The sequence below is a fragment of the Nyctereutes procyonoides genome, unplaced genomic scaffold (genome assembly GCF_905146905.1).
Source record: "Nyctereutes procyonoides isolate TBG_1078 unplaced genomic scaffold, NYPRO_anot_genome, whole genome shotgun sequence".
NCBI lineage: Eukaryota > Metazoa > Chordata > Mammalia > Carnivora > Canidae > Nyctereutes > Nyctereutes procyonoides.
In genome coordinates this window covers 22,727,116-22,744,912 of record NW_026575131.1, presented here as the reverse complement: position 1 = coordinate 22,744,912, position 17,797 = coordinate 22,727,116, and the positions used below count along the sequence as shown (strand labels likewise).

Here is a 17,797-nt window from a genome sequence, read left to right as displayed (position 1 = left end):
AAAGAGTATAGGTTAATGAGAGTATGGGGATTCATAATCTGTTCTCTTTGTACAAGTTTAAAATTTTATATAATCATAATTTTTACAGTGCATTACAATCTTATTAAATGTGTTTTAAGCTTGCTGCACATATATTGACATTTGGATAGCTCACAGTGTCAGCAAAATGCTGAACAATCAGAATATAGCTTATTGGTTATCTGATATATCCAATTGCTTAAAATGTAATTCAACACTTCTGAAGTTTTAAGCAAATAGATTTTGACAAAAGTTGACCTTACGCTAGTTGATCTATACATTTATGGTTTCACAGGAAAGTAATAAGAGAAGCAGCACTGCAGTTAATGGGTCAGAGCACATTCTCTGGAGCCAAACTGCACAAATTAGAACCTCATCTTTGCCACTTACTTGCCATATGACCTTAAGCAACTAAACCTTCTTCATTTTAAAAATGGAGATGAGAATAGTATCGACTTTAAAAAGCTGATTTGAAGGTAAAGTACAGGTATACAATCTCTTTTCCAAAATCCTTGGGGCCCTATGTGTCCCTGAATTTTTTTGTGTAGAAGAGAGTGTGCGCAGTTTACAACTTAACACACTCAGTGTGCCCTGGGTCAACACCCCATTATCCCATACAATATTTCTGCAGCAAAATGTATGCACTTCATTTCACTCACCGTGAGGTAAACCCTCTAAGTAACCCCACATCAGGAAAGGTTAAGCTTTACCACCAAAGCAAGTTTGACAGCAAACTTACAAAAACACTTAACAGTTTTCAGAGCTTTTTTAGACTTCAGAACAGTGGATAAGGGATTATGATCCTGTTTAAGTGAATTATTTCCACAGTAACAAAGTACTGTTTCCTATAATCAGCATAACCACAGATTTTTTAACAATATGTATTTTTAAAAATTAAGATTTTAATTTCAAGAGACAAATGGGCGTGGCATTGTATAAAACTGAAAGGAACACCTCTATGTGTCCATCACTACCTCTAAAAGCAACAAGAGAGTTTAATGTTACATAAACAGCAAGAGCTCTTATTACCTCTTCCTTAGTATTATTTGAAGATTCTAAAATTGAATTTACCTTACTTAGCAGCAGGGGAAAATGGAGAATAAATTCTGGACAGCTCTAAAAGCAAATTCTCTGTACCCACCATTGTATTTTGTAGTTTTTGTTTTGAGAAGTATTTATAAAGAAAAAAGAAACTATTTCCATTCTATCTTATTAAAGGATCTGGATTTGCTAAAGGTAAAATGGATATGTGTAAAGGCAAAGCTTACAAGTATTTTTTTTATTTTTTTAAATAAGGGTTAAGATTTTATTTATTTATTCATGAGAGACACACACGGGGGGGGGGGGGGGAGGCAGAGACACACAGGCAGAGGGAGAAGCAGGCCCCATGCAGGGAGCCTGATGTGGGACTCGATCCTGGGTCTCCAGGATCACAGATTCAGGGGCTGGGCTGAAGGTGGCGCTAAACCGCTGAGCCACCTGGGCTGCCCTTACAAGTACTTCTAAGGATCAAAGTTGTAAGAGTTCAATATTACAAGCAATATGAACTCAGAATAACTTATGAATAAAGGACAACTTATCTATTGTTATTATTTGAATACAGAACTGTTGTAAAACTTTTAGAAGAGTATTCTGAACACTGTTTAAGATTTTAAAAAAAGACACAAATCATCCTTACAATAATTTAATTGCGGTAAATTCTCAGGATTGTTTTCCAAAAACTTCATTAGAAAAACTATGCTTAATGCTGACAATATTCTTCATAATATAACTCATAGAAAATTTGGACTTATCCTCATTTTAAAATATGAATTCTGAAGTTATACAAGTCCTATTACCTTCATAAAACAATACCACCTTCATTCATTGGTACTGGGCAGTCTAAATTATGGTAACAATGAAATACATTAATACTATTATAAAGATTTTAATCTTTATTCAAATCAGATCCATGCTTTACATTACCTTTCATTTAGAATTAAAATATTATATCAATCTGTAGTTGAAATCATAATTTTAGCCCTTTACAAAATATGAAGTTATACTGTAAAACTGAAAAGAATACGGAGATTAGAATTTTAAAGAAAAATTTAAAAATTATGATATACTAGAAGAAAAAAATATATACATACCAAATAGTAAAACAAGAAAAAATATCTAGTCATTTTCTCTTTTGTCTTGTGGCTTTTTTCTAAATACTACAAATTGCATACTTTTAATAACCATCTAAATAAAATGTTCAATTCAGAAATCAAATGCCAATTGAAGAATCATGAGAAAAAAATTTTCACTTAACTACAAAAACTCATGTTTCCCTAAGTCAGAAATGGTCCATATTTAGAATATCTTAAATCACGATATAGATATGTTCAATACATTCCCATATGCTAAATAGTGTACAATTGAAACTTCTCAACAGAGTTAATGGAAAAAAAAAAAGAAGTCGGTAGTCTCAATCAAGCTTCCCAAGAGCTGGAAAAATACCTGGTAACTGCTCAGTTGTCTACATATCAACAATGCTCACACGTCTAACCTTATATTTTTGAAGTTCTGATTTTTAAGATCTATTTTCAAGAGAAATATAATTGCAAACTATTCTCTTAACCATTAAAATATAAAAATTGTTTTACTAGAATATGGATAGAGAAGTTTTAATGACCAACAGCAAAATACAGCAACCAGTATGTCACTAGGTATTCCGCCTCTTAGTGGAGTTTTCAAGATACTCACTACACCTTCTCAACTTATAAATGTACCGAGAGATCTAAGTGTATAATAAAATCTGTGTGACTATCCATTATTAATTTTTGGATAATGAACATATGGTAATAATATATAGCCAGAGTCCTAAATAACTCTTTACCATTTTTAAGTTAAATAAATTGAAAACACTTTTAAAATTTTAAGTTGAACTGATTTTATTAATGTTAATAAGAATTAAGAAAAGAAAATGTCTAATATTATGAAATTGTAAAATATAGGAGTTTTATTTCCATCTTTTTTCCACAACTGAAGGTTTTATTTTCTAATGGATATTTTAAAATAATAATTTCCTAATTCCTAAACTTCTAGTTTCAAACGCTTGACAATTTTGCAACTTCAGTTTTCTATATTTCCTAATTCTGTACATTTCTTATTGCTATCCGTCTTGTCATTCCTTGTCAGCCCAGTGAATATTAAAAAAAAAAAAAATCCCCCCCTCAAAAAAGTCCAAGCTGACAAAAAGTTATTACACTGCTTTTTACCACTAAAATATAGAAAATTAATTTTATGAATTTGGTTCACACTGAAAGAATATTTATTAGTGCTACAAATCAGAGATCCAATGACAGAAATACTGCCTGGAATACAAAAAGAACAAAAATGAGGTCACTTGAATTGCCCTGAAAAGCATTCCAAATTCTTCAACATGGCTTGCTTATAGCTATAACCCAAAGTTCTACTGTTTAAAATTCAACTAAAAATTAAATGAGAGTTATTTGCAAGTAAAGGCAACTAAATGACTTTCAGTAATAAAATGTATCAAAATATTTCACAAATCTAAAACAGGGCCTGGTTAACTTTTTTTAAACAAAATAACATTTGGAAGCACTTGGAAGAAAGCATAGCTATTTTTTAAAGCTATTCCACACTATTTTTGAGTGTAAAGTTTTGAGAAAAAATAAAATGATAAATTATACAGAATTGCAAAATGCCAAATTTAACTCCTATAGTTTCTGTATATTGTTATGAATATTCTGTAATATCAAACTTTTTTTTAATGTGCCAAAAAATAAGGCTTTACAAAATGTGAACAATTAATTTTTAAGAGAAAATCTTGTTATTACTTTATCACTTTTGATTCATCTTACAAGGTTAGTAAAACAATACCTCTTTAAAAGCACTTAAATGTCACTGATATCATCACAAAATCATTTTAAGTACAATTTTTCCACTATCTGATCATGCCTATATAACTAACTGAATAGCTACAGCTTTCACCAGAGAGGTACCAAAATTTGTATACTTTATTGTAGAATGTGGGTGAAATAAATTCTCAGACCACAAAAATTTTAAAGTTTAAATCATTCCCCTTTAAGCTTCAGAGAGTGTCAGTGTGATTTCTACTTTAAAAGAAAAAAACATTAGTTCAAAATTTAGTAACTGTGGGTTTAATAATTTTTTTTACTAGAACATTTAATGTTCATTTTCATGAAGTAATAATTAGATATGTTGAAATGTGAAAGATTTCAAAGTTTCAATATGTTAATATCACTCTTTAAATGTCCTTAATATATACAAACACATATAAATTACAGATACAATTAATTATATATTTACAATGAAACATATGAACACCACTCTCCTTCCCTACCATACTGATATGAGGAAAAGTAATCTCTGTGCTGTTCAAGACAAAAAAAAAAAAAAAGATGCTTTAAAAAATAAATCTTTAAAGAATAGTTTCAAAAATAAAGTTCAAATATTGCACAAAATAATTTAACTGCAAATATTACTATATACTATAAAACAATTTTTTTCAGTTTTTGAACTCTACAGTAAATTCCACTTTCTAATTCTATAAAAGAATTTATTGGGAGTCTACACTTAGATATTAAATGTTTACATTCAGTTTGATGGGAATGTAGTTTTCAGAAGTTAACTGAGTCTTTGTCTTAAAAGTTCATCTATTTGAGTCTTATACATATTTTTTACATCTTCAAGATCTAATCGAAGTTCTTCTGCCTCTTCTGCTTTCTCTCCATACATCTGCAGAATAGTGTTGTATCTTTGATCCAAATCCTACAAAAAAATGTGTTCATAATTTTTAAAATAACTCTACAAAACATCTTTAATATACATTTATATTACAAATGAGTCACCAGTAAACATATTACAATCTAAAGAAAAGTACCTAGTCATCTCTTCTGAAAATTAAACTGCTATTCCAATCTGCTGGAATAAATAGCAAGTTGAGGAATTAAAAAAACAGAACAAAAACAAAAAACCCAAGCCAGATGGCTACCAATTTTATCATATCTCTCCTCTACTCTACAATTCTCCCCATCTAAAGCTTAATCTGTCTTTTCTCCCATTAATTTAAACACATGTGATCAAATTTTACTCTCTTGGGTTCATTGCACTTCAAGTATTATCTGTCATTTAGCCCACCAAAAAAAGATAAAAGAAAATATATTTTCATATATGGCTTAACAGTGACTCCTAATACCAAATACGTAAATTGTGATGATACATAATAATATCAATGAACAAAATACTCATAAGATTATGTAAAAGAGTAGTATTATAAATGAGCCCTGGTCAAATAAAATCTAATTATTTTCCTTTATTTTTATTTTTTATTTATTTATTTTTAAAGATTTTATTTATTTATTCATGAGACACACACACACAGAGAGGCAGAGACATAGGCAGAGGGAGAAGCAGGCTCCATGCAAGGAGCCTGATGGGACTTGATCCTGGGACTCCAAGATCACAACCTGAGCCAAAGGCGGATGCTTTAACCACTCGCCCAGGTGTCCCTCTTTTTTTTTTAAAGATTTTATCCATTCATTCATGAAAGACACACAGGGAGAAAGGCAGAGACAGAGGCAGAGGGAGAAGCAGGCTCCAGGCAAGGAGCCGGATGTGGGACTCGACCCCGAGACCACAGGATCATGCCCTGAGCCAGGGGCAGGTGCTCAACCGCTGTGCCACCCAGGCATCCCTAATTATTTTCCTATATTGGGACTACACATGATTATGAAAAATACTTCATGTAATGTGACAGGCAAGAAGATTCTTAAAACTTCCTAACTGAACTATTTAATACCATTTTCAAAGAAATCATTAAAACTTACATATTTTATGTAAAATAACAATATCAAATCTAATGTAACTGGATAAAAATATCTTGGATTCATTCCTTTTTTTTTTTTTAAGGATTTATTCATTTTACAGAAAGAAGCAGAGCGTGTACATGCAAGCAAGCAGGGAGAGAGAGAAAATCCTGAAAAAGATGCCCTGCAGGGTGCAGAACCCAATGTGGGGCTCAAGCCCATACCCTGAGATTATGACCTGAGCCAAAATCAAGTGTCAGACACCTAACCAACTGAGCCACCTAGGGATTCCCTTGGACTCATCCTTAAATGAAGAGAAGAGTACTTACTCTTAGCTGAGTTCGAAGTTTGGGTATCTCCTTCACTTTCTCTTCAAGTTCATCATTTTGATTTGTTAATTTAACTAGCTCTTCAGCCATTATTGCACGTGTTTTTTCTAGGTTGCCAATTTCTAGCTGAGAAACATTACAGGGAAGTAATTTAAATCAAAATATATCTTGGTTATTAATATTTATACTAATATAAATATATTCAATGTTATTTTTGATAAAATAGTATGTCAACATATAGCCATGAGCTAACTCTTTAAGGAAATGGTGGCAAAAACAAGGGTTTCTGCTCTCCTCAGAGGTTACCAGGGCTTACTATGAAAGAAAAAGAACTAAAGAAAATCCAATCATCTGTTTGAAGTACGGAGCCCTATTATTTTTCTCTAGAGAAACAGCATATATTTCAGTCATTCTAAATTAGTACAGAAACTCAGAAAAATAAAATTATCCTTTAATGCAGCCCCAGCTGTGCAGGTCACATTGATGGAATCTATCATCACTACCAATGAAGTTTAATCTGGACCCTCAAGCACAGCACTCTGGGCTACACAAACATAACTCATATGAAGTTTATTCTGATCTTGTTTATTTTCCAATTCAAAGACTTGGTCTTTAATAGAGTAGTATTTCCAACCAACTATAATAATATAATGAGAATAAAAAGAAAGATTTACACTTCTGTTTCAAGTTAAACAATGAAAATAGGTAAAGTGTTTTAACATCTCTCACATTAAAAGTTTTTAAAAAGTAAAGTAAGATGGGAGGGTGCCGCCTCCCTATTCAAGATGGTTTCTTTCATATACAGGATATTCTAGTTCTAATCTCTCTCCTCTCTTTCACTCCTTCCTCACAAGGGGGAGTGACCTAAGTGGCAACTCTTGAGAAAAATAAAATGACTATGTTCAGATCAGCAAACTCTTTTTTTTTTTTTTTTTTAATGTTTAGGAAAGGTGCCTGCCAGGAGTTCTCTGCTCTTAGATGCTTACAAGTCTTAGATGGCAGCCTATAACACATGGGGAGGCCTACTCCAGCTCTGCATTTTCTATGACAGGGTGGGTAAGTCGCGCTAATTCTGACAGTCAGAGCCCATGAGCAGACTCATTTGGCTCTCATCTGGCCAATTTCTCAAACCAGTCTTATCATAAAAATCATATATATCATTATATATGTATATATATATATATCACCTACATCATTAATATATGTGATACATTTTAAACTTCACATGCCACTATTTCACTTTATTTTTCAATTTGCTCAGAATTGAGGTGGAGATGAAGGGTGCTACTTATTAGGCCCCAAAATTTTATTTACTTCTGTTGCACATTTAATTTTTCCAATACCTGTAAATGAGTAATTTCTCCTTCCCTTAGCTTTAGCTGAGACTGTAGATTTTCAATAATGCTGGATCCCGCTCCCATTCTCACAGCATCGTAAAGATTTCCATTTGTTGATACAGACATTGGTCCAAATGAGTGATCATGAGGTTCATCCTATATTAAACCGTATACAGTTATACAGTTACAAGCTGAGTTCCACAATAAGGTTCAAACAAATGGTTCTGCTAATTCTTGCTTTAAAATGTCTGTAACTTTCTCAAAGGCACGAAATCATCTCTTATTTCTTCAGTGCAATTAGCACTCTTTCATGAATATTCGTATCAATTGCCTATGGAATGGCAAGGTGATAGTTGATAGACAAAATGCAACCTGCTTATTTCCTTTATTATCGTTCAGTTTAACAACTAGGTACATATAAGAAATAAAATATCACCTGAGACAGAAAAGATGTTTGTAGCCCTGCCATATCAACTCCACTTATTGAACTCGAACGTGACATGGTAGGAGTGCTAGAAACAGAAAATGGCTTCCGTTCCTTAAGGAGTAAAACAAAAACAAAAACAAAAACAAAAACAAAAACATTCAGGTCACATTAAAGACTAAAATGGTAAATAAAAAGCAAGAAACTTTTCTAGGATAAATGACAACAAAGATTCATTCTCATTTCCTCATAAAAAATGTTACAGATAGAATTTCTGAAGTCTTATTAAAGGCACAAGAGTTATTTAAAATTGTAGACAGATGTGGTCAAATCATCTCAGGACTCATTTATATTACAATAATTTATTTTTAATGGAATGAGAATGTTTTTGTTCTAACAAATACATGAACTAATGTCTACATATTATTATATATTAAATAACCTATTACCAATTAAACCTAATTCTTCAGAATAAGATTACTAGTAAGTTTTACAAACCATCAAGTTTCTGGCTTATCCATTTTATTTTTAATATATATTTTTAAAATTCCAAACAAATTCAAAAGGTAATTTCCATGTACAAACAGGCAGTTTTAACAAATCATGCTACCAAGTATAATCCAATCCTTCACATACAGGAAACTCACTTTAGAAAAATTACCTTCCTTAACCAGAAATAAAGCGAACATACCAGTTTTATTCCCAAGGTGCCTAGAGGCCAAATGAAGTGCATTAGTTTCAGTGAGAGACCACAAAATTCATTTAAAAATGGCCCCAACAGATTCTATAATTCAAGCCTTAGAATCACAGATTTCTTTGGATAAACTCAAATTACTTTGGACCCACTCTGACAGGATACTGATTACAATACTATAATTCATCACTCTATTGATTTTAAGCAGAAGAAATGGTATTTATAAGGTATACCTAGAATTATGTAACAATGGTTAATCAGAACAGCTATGAACTGGTTACACCAAAAACAAAACAAAACCCCAAATTCAGTACCTTTTCTTTTATTGCTTCTTGGGTGAAAACTGCTTTCTTCCTTTCCTGTTCAACTTTCAATTTCTCCATTTCTAACTGACTATTCAGTAGTGTCTAGTGGAGAAAGGTACAGTTAGATAATTTCTGTGATACTAAATCATCCTTCTAAGTCCATTCCAAAGTCAGGAACATAAAGTATATATTCCTATTTCTTTTACTACTAAAGACCAAGTTCAGAAAGAAGTCACAGTGCCCACTCCACTCTGGCATCTCATTAGGTGGCTACCATCCCCAACTGTTCTCTAGTGGAAGCCCGAAGAGGAGAGGTGAGCAAACACTGTTAAATACCTTTTCTTTCTTTGTCTCTTCAAGTGTTCTTACATATTCATCTTTCAGGTTTTCTAATTCAACCTGGTACCTATTAAGCCAGAAAGAATTAAACAAAACAAAGATGATAGTACACACTACTGAAAACTCACCACTTTATTAACTCTTTAATAGTCATTTCAACTATCAGCTTGATTTTCCAAATATACTTTCTAGATGACAGGGGTTTTACACTCAGAAGCCAAGCTACTACTTTTGTGTATTATATCATATTGCTGCTCTAAGCTAGGATTTCATTTAAAAAGAGATTTTCTAAAAAGAATTTTGAATACCACCATTCTCTAATAGGTTCAGATTCTGCAAAAGCTTGTTAGGGAGTTCTATGAAAATATTTGCAGAAGTTCAGGTATCATTTTTCTTGACCTTTTTTTTTTTTTTAACTAAAATTTCTAAAGAAAAACTCAGGGAGTAAAACCACACTAATCACAGCCTTAATACACTTTCAGATAGATGGACTTTATAGCTTGCAGTTCCAAAGAACCCAGACATTTATTTAGAAAGACTGGAACACTGCTAAGACCATTGTAAAATATAAAAAATAACTCCAATGAGTGGTCTCCAAACTATTTTATAGTTACAGATTCCTTTAAAAAAAACCTGATTAAAGTAATGAATCCTTTCCCTGGAAAATGCAAATACATGCAGAACATGCCACACAATTTCACAAGCCTGTCTCAAGTTCAATGAATCCCAAACCATTCTGCTATAATATTCTATTACTAATGACTCGGAGTTTAAACACTACAACTTCTTTTTTTTAAGTGCTTTAAGATGTCACAAAACCACGAAGAATAACACTCAAGACATGCTCACCTATTATTTTCATCCTCAAGTTTTCTTAGCTTATTTTTCTCTGATTCTAACTGGGCCTGAAATCTACTGTTTTCCTGTCTTAAGAGAGAATTCTGTGACTCCATGGAGGACATTTGAATTTTGTTGGCAAGGAGTTCTTCTGTAGCTGCACGTTCTCTTTCAACTGCTGCTGCCAACAAAGTCTGGGATTCACCTGATTGTAGGATAAAAAAGAAAAATCAAATATACTTATGCCCAAAAGGCCAAAATATCAAATAAATTTTTACTTCAAACAGTTAATAATTCAAATAGCCTCACTGAAATCTGTAAGAACTTATTGACTGAGGCAGAACTGCTTATATAGACAAAAGAACAAATCTTAACTTTTATCTGCCTTATTTTTTTCTTCCTAAAATATATTTTTTTAAAGATTTATTTATTTATTTATTTATGATAGACATAGAGAGAGAGAGAGAGAGAGAGAGAGAGAGAGAGAGGCAGAGACACAGGAGGAGGGAGAAGCAGGCTCCACGCCAGGAGCCCAATGCGGGACTCGATCCCGGGACTCCAGGATCGCGCCCTGGGCCAAAGGCAGGCGCTAAACCGCTGAGTCACCCGGGGATCCCCTATTTTCTTCCTAAAATATTTTAATTTGAAAGTGGAGGCACATATTGAAAGTGGAACAACTGGATATCCAAATGCAAATAAAAAAAAAAAAAGAAAAAGAAAAAAGAAAAAACCAAACCTAAAACCCATCAAACTAAACTTATATTATATGAAAATTAATTCAAAATGGATCAAAAATTTAAGAGCAAAAAAACCCTCAAAACTTTTAGAAAAAAGTTTTCTAAAACTTTCACTCTTTGCCTGTCCCTAGATATCTCATTAGGTGACTACTATCCCCAACCATTCTCTAGTGGAAGCCAGAAGAGGCGAGGTGAGCAAACACTGTCCCTAGACAGGCAAAGAGTACTTAGGTTTGACACCAACAGCAGAACCATAAAAAGAAAAACTGATAAACTGGACTTCTTCAAAATTTTAAACTTTTGCTTTTGTGAACAGGATAAAAAGACAAGCAACAGACTTGGGAGGAAAAAAATGCAAACCACATTACTTGGTGTCTAGAATATATAAAGAAGTCTCAAAACTTACCAGTGAAAATAGAATCCAATTAGAAAATGGGCAAAAGACATGAAAAGGTGTGGTGCCTGGGTTGTTCAGCTGGTTAAGTGTCTGCCTTCGGCTCAGGTCATGATCCCCGGGTCCTGGAATCCAGCCCTGCTTGGGCCTCCCTGCTCAGTGGGGAGCCTGCTGCTCCCTCTCCCTCGGCCCCTCCTCCCTGCTCATGCTCTCTCTCCCTCTCAAATAAATAAATAAAATCTTAAAAAAAAAAAAAAAAAAAAAGACATGGAAAGGTAATTTCACTGAAGAGGATATACAAATGGAAAATAAGCACATGAAATGATATGCATCATTAGGGAAATTCAAATGAAAATCACAGTAAGATATCATTAAATGATATCTGGATGACTAGAAGAAAAAATAGGGACAACACAAAATTCTGACAAGGATGTGGAGAAATTAGATTACTGTCATACATATAGCCACTTTGGAAAAACAGTTTGGTGTTTTCCTAAAAAACTAAACATACAACTACCCAGACAACCCAGCAACTGCACACTTAAGGCATTTAGCCAGAGAAATAAAAACATGTCTACACTAAAACATGTACAAGAATGCTCACAGCTTTATCTGTACAGAAAAAGATCTGGAATGAGCCCAGATATCATTCATCAGGTAGATGGTTAAAGAAAATGTGGTATGCTCATAACACAGAAACACTCTGCAATGAAAGGACTAAATCACTGATATACACAGTAATTTAGATGAACCTCCAGGGAATTATGTTGTGAAGGAAAAAAGCCAATCCCAAATTGTCACATAGTATATAATTCTATTTATATAACATTTTGAAATTCCATAATTTTAGATGGGGGACAGATTGCGATTGCCAAGATTTGGGACACAAAAGGAGGGCCACTAGAATGGTAAAATGAGGTTCTAAAAGGACAACTTATCGGAACTGTTCAAAATCTTGAATGTAGAGATGGGTACATGAACCTACACATATAATAAAACCATGCCCAACTTAATACAGACACACACATATATAAATGAGTATCAGTAGAACTCTGAAGAAATCTGAATAAAATTAGTACATCACCGTCAATATCCTGTTGGGATATTATACTATAATTTTGCAGTGTTAACATTTGGGGATATTAGATAAAGCATGCAAGGGACCACCTGTATTATTTTTTAAAACTGCATGTGAATCTACAATTATCTCAATAAAAAATTTCAGTTAAGAAAAGATTAGAGTTGTCTGAGATTTAATCACTAATTCTATTTTTTCTCTACCAAAGTAGACCTAACATTATCTCTATTTTTCACTTTATATTGTTACATACTGTATTTGTGCTCCTATTAAAAGCAATATTTGGTATGTGTGTCCCATGGTTTTGCCTATATTCCAGCACAATACCACATATCACTGAGGGGATGTAGAGCCCAGTTTAAAAACAAAAAACAAAAAAAAAACCCAAACAAATAAAAAAAAAACAGCTTCTGGTTTTCATTACTGCTAAAAGAAAAAACCAGCTTCTGGTTTTCATTTATTGCTAAAAGAAAATTCATTTCAGGTGTCATTTTCAGATGTCTCATGTTCGTAGCAAATGGGTCTCAGTAACAAATGATAGACCCAAAACATGTATCTATAAATTAAACAATACATGACATTTCATCTAGTTTAGTGATTTTTTTTAAGTAGATGAATTTTTTTCTAGACATAATCTCACATGGAAGTAAAAAAAAAAAAAAAAGATCGAAAAGGAGGCACTACTTTCATTAAAGCAGCCTAAAGGGCTATATCAAGCACCTTAATTATACAGCTGCCCTCTCACCATGACAGCTAGTCCTAAGACATCTATTCCACCGAATATTGTTTGAAAACCACTCATTCTAGTTTAACTCCTCATGATTTACAAGGATACCCTTTCAGGCCTGCTTTTATCACCGTACCATGGCATCTCCCAAACTACAGTTAGTTTTAGGCATAGAAAGGGCACATGAAATTTTCATCAATTAGTCAGCTTCTGGGATACACACACACACACAACTTATCTGTACTTGCATAAACATCTTAGAATAATTATTTTCTTAACAGCAGCACAGAAGGGCAACCTGGGACATTTCTATACAAAAGACTCTCAAGACTCCACAGAATCTGTCTAGTAAAGTTTGACTGGGATCCTCCTGAGACCTATCTCTGCTCCTGGAATTCCACCAAGGACCAGAACCATATCTGATCTCTACCTCCTACATTATTACAGACAAGCTACAAAGAGGTCAGATGTAGCAACAGACAAGGAAAAAAATGAGAACAGTTGTCTGTAAAAATGATAAGATGACATGGAAGTATTTGGATAATATTTGACACACTGTGTAAGGGAAAACAAATGGTCTGAAAAAGTCAACTAGAATATTAGAAAATAAAAGCAAGAACGGAGAAGACGTAAAACTCTACAAGTTAGACATAAAGTGTAACTATCAGATCAAATGAATTTCAATTTCATACCATTCTACTTTTATAAATAAAAGGAAAGGGCTTCTACATTGAACATAAGAACTAAAGCAGTTACCAAGCCTATCAGAAAGATTCTTCTCTAACTTCTCCCACGATGATGTTTGGGACCCTAGAGTTGCTTGCAAGTTTTCTATCTGTCGAAGCAATGGTCTTGTCGTTGATGAAACACTTTGACTCAGCTCTTGGTTTCGATTTTCTGCTTCCTGGAGTCTCTAAATCATGAAATTCTTAAATCATTACCACCAATAACAATGAAAACTCTAAAAACACTAGCAAATAAACTTTATGAAAGAATTCTGGAAAATATTATTTTCCCAAGATAAAATTGTTTTGTAGTTACACTATTTTCTAATTATTCAATCTGTAAGTTAGAGCTAGGATGCATAACAGTATCTAAGGGAGTGCTTCTTTTCTAACAAGAAGAAGTTTTGATTATCTTCAGGTAAAAAAAGACCATCATCCAAACCTCCCAGCAGTTGCCTCATCATCCAAATATTTCTAAGTATTTAAAAAAACAGAAAGATCAATCAGAGTTGCACTTTGTTTCCTTTTCCCGTGCATGTTCACTGACTGAAAATTAACAGAATAGTGGAAAAACTGGCACCGAGGGCACTGAGGTGGCTCAGTTGGTTAAGCATCTGCCTTTGGTTCAGGTTATGATCTCAGGGTCCTGGGATTAAGTTCCACATCAGGCTCCCTGCTAAGCAGGGAGTCTGATTCTCTCTCTCCCTCTGCCGCTCCCTCTGCTCATGCCCTCTCTCATTGTCTCTCTCTCAAATAAATAAATAAAATCTTTAAAAAAAAAAACTGACACTGATTATCTGCCCCACAGTAATCAAAGACTGATAATAATAAACTAGCTATAACAAATGAAAAAAACAATACTAACACAAAACAAATCTATCAGTATAAAATTATTTTCTATAAAACAAAATTAGGGCTTTTTGTGTTTATTTTTTAGGGTGTCCACTCCTGTTTTATTCATATAAGCCACAAAAATACAGCAAATGATAAAGTATGGTAGTAATCTCAATTCCATGAACATTATCCCCACTGAATCCTTTTTTTTATTTCTAGGAAAACACATCTTGGATTTGTGTTTAGGAAAACTGTGACAGTACCTGCTGGAGTTCACTAATCTCATGGCGTAAATAATCCTCTTTTCTGGCAGCCGCCTGTTCTGCACGTTGCAGTGCCAACCTAAGGTCTCCAACCTATATGAGGAGAACCAATACACTATCACAAACAGTATCAAAACACTAATTATAGTTTCCTAACTACATACTGTGTTGTCAACACAATAGGTTTATGTATTACTGTTTATGTATATTTACACTATCCAATGAGCTTTTACATGATTATCACACATACCATTTACCAAGTAATTCTAAACTAAACGTCTGTATACTTAATAAATACTTAATAAATATATACTTAATAAATACTTAATAAATATATACTTAGAAAAGCATTGTTAGACAAAAAAAAAAAAAAAAGGCATAATAGGCACAGCCACTGCCATACAATATAGGAGAGACAATGCATCTATTAATGTCTGCAATGTAAGGCAGAATGAAATAGCTATAAAAGCTAACTGCTATACTCATACACAGCTGGAAATGTAAACTACAACAGTCTTTTTGTAAAACATTATGGCAACATGTTAAAGCAATCATAGAACTCTCACCTTCTTTCACTAGTCTCAAGAATTTACTTAACAGAAGCAGATCTAAACATACAAAGATACTCCCTACACTATTAGCTGGACTAGCAAAACCAGACAAAACAGGAAATATTCTAAATATCCATTAGTAGTAATCTATTTTTGTGAATTTTGAAAGAACATAAATAATCTCATTAAAAATTATGAGGGGATCCCGGGGTGGCTCGGTGGTTTAGCGCCTGCCTTTGGCCCAGGGCGTGATCCTGGAGACCCGAGATCAAGTCCCACATCGTGCTCCTGGCGTGGAGCCTGCTTCTCCCCTCTGCCTGTGTCTCTGCCTATGCCTCTGCTTGTCTGTCTTTCCTAAATGAATTTTTTAAAAAATCTTTAAAAACTATGATTAATATGGGGACACCTGGCAGTCAGTTGAGCATCTGACTCCTGATTTCAGCTCTGGGTCGTGATCTCAGGCTCTTGAGATCAGCCCCCTGTTGAGAGTCTGCTTCTCTCCCTCTCCCTCTGTCTCTGCCCCTCCCCTCACTTGTGCGTGCACACTCTCTCATAAAATAAATAAATCTTTTTAAAAAATTATGGTGAATGTAAGGAATATGGAAAAATTTATAATTTAATCTTAAACAAAAAACTATTATATATATGTATATATATATATGATACCAATGATAAAAAAAATACGTATCAGAGATAAGGACAAGAAATTAATAACCAAAATTGACATTACTTATAAAGGTGATTTTTCTCTTTAAAGATTTTATTTGAGGGCAGCCCTGGTGGCTCAGCAGTTTAGCGCCACCTTCAGCCCAGGGCAGGATCCTGGAGACTGGGATGGAGTCCCATGTCAGGCTCCTTGCATGGAGCCTGCTCTCCCTCTGCTTATGTGTCAGCCTCTCTCTCTCTATGTCTCTCATGCATAAATAAATAAAATCTTTAAAAAAAATAAAGATTTTATTTGAGAGAGAGAACACGCATAAGGAGGTTCCACATACGTGTGGAGGTAAGTGTATAGATTTACATTTTCTAGTACTTACAAATAGAAACACTGAAAAAAATAACCCAAACACTAGTAAAATGGTTACTTATAGGCAAAGAAAGAGGATAGGGAGGAGTTAAGTTGGAAGCAAATGTCTTAATATATTTATATAGCTGTCACTTTGGAATCATGTAAAAATGTTTTACATACTTGCATAAAATTAAATCAAAACTGCTTTGGGGTCAATGAGGGAAGAATAGTCTTTTCAACAAATGATACTGGGACAGCTGGATATCCATGTGTAAAAAACCTAAATGTGAGAGTTAAGACTATAAAATTCTTCAAAGGAAACAGGTGAAAACCTGCATGACCTTGGATTAAGCAATGGAGTCTTCAATATGACACTCAAAGTAGAGGCAACAAAAGAAAAAAATAGGTAAGTCAGACTTCATCAAAATTGTTAAAGGTCTACATCAAAGGACATTAAGAAAATGAAAGACAACCTATAAAATGGGAAAGAATATTTGCAAATACTACATCTGATAAGGATCTAATGTGCTGAATACATAAAGAATTCTAACAACTCAACAATTTTAAAAAATCCCAATTTAAAAATGGGCAAAGGATTTGAGTAATCAAATAAATTTCTCCAAAGAAGTTGCAGTAAGATATAAATGGCCAGGGGAGCCTGGGTGGCTCAATCCATTAGGTGTCTGATTCTTGATTTCAGCTCAGGTCACTATCTTAGAGTTGTGGGACTGAACCTCACATTGGGCTCCTCATTCATCAGGGAGTCTGTTGGAGATTCTTTCTCCCCTTCTCGTCTGCCCCTCCCCCTCCTCAAATAAATAAATCTTTAAAAAAACAAAATAAAACAAAGATACATATGGCCAATAAGCACATAAGATGGTTAACATCGTTAGTCATTAAGAAAATGTAAACAAGCACATCACAATCAGATACCATTTCACACCCACTAAAAGGGCTATAATGAAAAAAAAAGAAGACAATAACAAATACTGGCAGATGTAGACCATCATATATTGCATAAATTGCATATATTCCATAAAATGGTGCAATTGCTATGGGAAAGTCTGGCAGATCCTCAAAAAGTTATATATAGGGTTATTATACTGACCTGAAGGTATATGTCTAGAAGAATTTAAAATAAATGTTCATACAAAAACTTGTAAATGAATGTTTATAGCAGTATTAACCATAATAACCAAAAAGTGAAACTAATCCAAATATCTAACAACTGATCATTTTATAAGAAAAAGCCTGGGGATGCGTGGGTGGCTCAGCAGCTGAGCATCTGCCTTCAGCTCAGGGCATGATCCCGGGATCTGGGAGCTCCTTGTGGGGAGCCTGCTTCTCCCTCTGCCTATGTCTCTGCCCTTCTCTCTC

The 17,797-nt window shown here is 33.7% G+C and overlaps 1 protein-coding gene across 1 annotated transcript in view; it reads right to left on the bottom strand.

The window, feature by feature from the left end:
* Window positions 1-1,686: 1,686 nt before the first annotated feature.
* The window catches only part of TMF1 (TATA element modulatory factor 1), a 33,780-nt gene continuing 17,669 nt past the window's right edge, over window positions 1,687-17,797 (bottom strand). The window contains exons 9-17 of the mRNA XM_055342614.1: window positions 14,861-14,953; window positions 13,795-13,951; window positions 10,115-10,307; window positions 9,263-9,332; window positions 8,936-9,028; window positions 7,940-8,041; window positions 7,510-7,659; window positions 6,167-6,292; window positions 1,687-4,800 (exon numbers count right to left, since the gene is read on the bottom strand). Of these exons, the coding sequence (XP_055198589.1) occupies window positions 4,657-4,800; window positions 6,167-6,292; window positions 7,510-7,659; window positions 7,940-8,041; window positions 8,936-9,028; window positions 9,263-9,332; window positions 10,115-10,307; window positions 13,795-13,951; window positions 14,861-14,953 (1,128 nt within the window). The 3' untranslated portion in view covers window positions 1,687-4,656. The remainder of the gene's footprint in view (window positions 4,801-6,166; window positions 6,293-7,509; window positions 7,660-7,939; window positions 8,042-8,935; window positions 9,029-9,262; window positions 9,333-10,114; window positions 10,308-13,794; window positions 13,952-14,860; window positions 14,954-17,797) is intronic.